The sequence below is a fragment of the Amphimedon queenslandica genome, unplaced genomic scaffold (genome assembly GCF_000090795.2).
Source record: "Amphimedon queenslandica unplaced genomic scaffold, v1.1 AMPQUscaffold_12945, whole genome shotgun sequence".
Lineage (NCBI taxonomy): Eukaryota > Metazoa > Porifera > Demospongiae > Haplosclerida > Niphatidae > Amphimedon > Amphimedon queenslandica.
The window spans coordinates 40,152-44,414 of NW_003546819.1; the positions used below are offsets into that span (position 1 = coordinate 40,152).

Sequence of the window (4,263 nt, forward strand, 5' to 3'; positions counted from 1 at the left end):
AGTGGTAACTATGCAGGACAAATTATAGTTTTGAAATCATACATGTAGAACAAAATAAGTATTGTTTTTTTTTGTTTTGGCAAGGTCAATGCACCATCGGTGTCTCGTATATATAGTTTTCTCTTTAGAAATTTAGTGTAAAGAACTTTAGGACAGAAGACAGTGAAATGTACTGTTTTTAAGGCTTTTTCACAATGGCACAAGTAATGCGCATTGATGCACATTAATCGTGTTCACACTAGAGTGGTTTTCAATTAATGCGCATTGATGCGCATCACCCTCGCTTCACCTCCAGAGGTGGATTGATGTGAAGTGATGCGCTTCAATCAATGTAAACCAATGGCAACAAGAACACAAAATGCTACATAATCCAGCTGCTAGTGTGAACACGATCGCATTATTTCAGCTGTATCAACAAAGCGCATCAAAGCGCTTTGAAAACTGTGCCAGTGTGAAAAGGCCTTTAATTTAGGGTTTTGAAGATCCCTTTCTAAATTCACTATCTAGAACTAGTACACTTAGGCATAAGGAAACAAGTACAAGGAAAAAAGAACAGAACAAAGAGAATGATTAGGAGAGAGTGAAAGAGTGGGAAAGACATGAGAGAGAGGTAGAGGAAACAAGAGACATAAACATAAATGTTTACGTGTACAGAGAACAAGGTTTGTTACAATTATTAGAAACAAAATCAAAAGAGAAATTTTACAATCAAAACTAAGGAAGACCAACTCCCTAAACTGGCACACGATACAACATAAAAAGGAAACACTCGAGAAAAACATGAAGTAGGATACATACCTTAAAATTAACGCACATAAGTAATGTATATACATGTATATGTACATGTACTGTACAAACAGCATGTACATGTACATATACACATAGTTCTGCCTATGGTGGTCGGACTATAGTTAGATACATGCAGTATAATAGTACTGATAAACATGACATAATACATGTACATGTTTATGTAGCAATTAATGATAGCACTAAAACCAATAATGTATGTAGTAAGCAACTGGGAATATTTAATGACAACCACTATCTAGACTTACATGTATTTACTACATGCACAATAGTGTAGGTGTACCGTGCATGTACACATAAATGCTTAAGGCATATAGCAAAAGAATTTGAAATTATATGCATGTAGATGTTCATGCATGAGAAATAGCACAAGGTACTAAATTTAGAAGCTGGTCAACCCTTTGAAATTATGTATAATACTCTAACTGTTAGCCGTATCAGTTGCATATTGACAAAAAATGTAGTTCACACATACTACATGTGTATACCAATGTAACAGTGTAAAAATATTCCTATAATTGATTTTACCACCTTTCATGCAGAGCTGGAAACTTATTAAGACATATAAAGGTTCTTTCTACCTTTAAATGCTTCTAGAAAAGTCTTTAGACAGTATCTTTATGTTCCCTTGCTGTTAGAAAGTTCATAACTTTGTCCTGTGTGTAAGCCACCTTTTTGCTTGCTGTAGCCACACCCACTATGTAAAAGGAGTGTGGGTCGGTGGTTGCTAAGGCTTGTTATTTCTCCAATACAACATGTGTAGCTCAGGTCGTAAAAAGTTAATTAACTGTTTCACAAAGCTTTTGTGAACCACTTCCATGCTGCTTACTGTACATTACATACAATGTACTTATTTTATACTGTATGTGCAGTTGTGCACTCATGTACACTCATGTAGTTACAAATTCTCGTTCATTCATGTACATGTATGATCCTAAAGGACTCTCCCTGTTATGCCTTGCAATGATGTTCTAACCTTTAACTTTTTAACTCGTCTCACATAGTCAGATCTCTATGTCCTCTGTGACACTAAAACAGTGTCTGGCTAGGCCATACAGTAGACACATGGCTACCCTTAGTTGTTTTTTAAAACTACAATGTGCAACAACCAGATTCTACACAAATTTCTCTTTTTTGGGGACAATTAATGGCAAACTATCTTTATCTTGTTATTATAGAGAGGAGATACTGCTCTTATTGAAGCAGCAAGAAAAGGAAACTGTGATGTTGTAGAATTACTGCTGAAGAAAAGAGCTGATCCTTCAGATTTAAACAATGTAAGTTCTTGCAGTATTAAATTATATCTTAGAAATATGTATTGTACATGTTTATGTTGTATATGCATGTAGCTATCATAATTAGGAACTCATGTACTAGCTGCCTTAGAAGTACTAGAGTAGTACTTACATGTGTATGTATAAGTACAAGTCAAGCGCTACTGCTTATTATATGATCATTGATTATAAAGGACCTTCAAGTACTTCTTGCTTTATAAACACAATCACTCAAGTCCTTGGTGTACACACACTTCATGTCTAATCAGAATCAATCCAGTATTGTGCAGTTATCTAAATACCCAACCTTGTAATTGTACATATTTACATTCATTTTCACTAATGTCAATCAAAATTATAATTTATTTTTTGGAGGCAATGGCAACATTAGAAGGAAATCTATCCTTATCTTGTTATTATAGAGAGGAGATACTGCTCTTATTGTAGCAGCAAGAGAAGGAAACTGGGATGTTGTAGAATTACTGCTGAAGAAAGGAGCTGATCCTTCAAAATCAAACTTTGTAAGTTATTTTGATCATTATTTATTGTCTCATCATTGAAATGTTATAATTGTTATATGTACATGTAGCTACATGTATCTTGTAATTAGAATTTATTGTACTAACCATTGCCTTAGTTACAAGTACTAATAGTGTAAAAATATTCCTAATTGTTTTCACCACCTTGCATGCAAGCTGCCATTTAATTTGTTTGCTGTGGTTACACTAACTTATGTAAAAGATGTGAGTGAATTAATTGTTAAGGCATCTTAATTGTCATTTGTCCAATATAATGTGTGTACATAATATATACATGTACAGTGTACATCTCATGGGCCTCAAGTCAAAGAAATGCACTTTATTAAACCTTGTATTCAGTGGATGAATGAGGAGATGACAGAATTTAAGAATTCTTTTCACCAAACAGTTCAATCACTATCAAGATATTATTAGAAAGCAGGCTCTAATGATTAATTAGTTATTAAAGGTACATGTACCACATGTACTTTAACCCAAGAAGACCACTGCAGTGATCTAAGCCACTCATAACTACCATAGGGCGCCTTTTTTTGAGGGATATAAATTTCACGGATTTTGCGATTTTTTTAAAGATTCACGAAAATTACTTTCACTAAAATCAAATTAATACGGTACAAAATGGCAGATGGCATTAATTCGTGAAAATTAAATCCGTGAAATAAAAATCCACGAAATTTATAGCCCTCAAAAAAAGGCACCCTATGGTATGCAATAATGGTGCAATATGAGTTTATTATGGCATCATTATCTTGTTATTATAGACAGGACATACTGCTCTTATTGAAGCAGCAAAGGAAGGACATTATGACATTGTACATTTACTGTTAAAGAATGGAGCTGATCGAAACACTGCAAAAAATGTGAGTATCATGTAATTAATGCACCATGAATCTTTTATTCAATTCCCTTCTTAACTGTCAGTTTTAAATGAGAAAAACATAACTGTTGTAATACATGTGTACCGTATAGCGGAAAATTTTTGTGGCCCAAAATTTTCGTGGATCTGTCCAAAAATCAATTTCGTGGCTTTAATTTTCGTGGTTTTCTAATTCGGCCATCTTAAACCGTATAAAATCGATTTTCGTGGATTTTATTTTTGTTGGTTTTGAAAAAAACGCGAAATCCACGAAAATTTTGGGCCACGAAAATTTTCTGCTATACGGTATGTGTAGTTGTAACTAAAGCTAGATTTACAGTATACTCAACTTCACTCGTGAGTCATGACATCACTTACAACATTGTGCACAACATAAGACCAAAGATGTCTTATCATTGCTCTTATGTTGCTTTAAACATAAACATAATAACATCACAGTGTTATGTATATTGTAAAAGTAGCTTAACAATCCTCTGTATTTTCTGCCTATTCAAAATGGTTGTACATGTAGTTATCATAATCATGGCAATGAATGTTCCAAAAAAATAATCATGAATATTTGATTTTTTAATTTTTCTAAAATTTTTAGTTAGACCATAAAAATGTAGGAATGACATGTACTTGTATTACCTCAATAATTAAACATAAAAATTAAAAAAAAACAAGGTTAAGTAGGATTTTAGAGCAAATTCGTAAAAAAGTTAGTTGAAACAATGACAGGTACGATTCTGAACGACTAATGAAAATACAAAATGAAAATCCTACT

The 4,263-nt window shown here is 33.2% G+C and overlaps 1 protein-coding gene across 1 annotated transcript in view; it reads left to right on the forward strand.

The window, feature by feature from the left end:
* Positions 1-4,263, forward strand: part of LOC109586104 (uncharacterized) — a 24,653-nt gene that overhangs the window by 8,182 nt on the left and 12,208 nt on the right. Inside the window, exons 6-8 of the mRNA XM_020002275.1 lie at positions 1,986-2,084; positions 2,504-2,602; positions 3,382-3,480. Coding sequence (XP_019857834.1) covers positions 1,986-2,084; positions 2,504-2,602; positions 3,382-3,480 — 297 coding nt within the window. The remainder of the gene's footprint in view (positions 1-1,985; positions 2,085-2,503; positions 2,603-3,381; positions 3,481-4,263) is intronic.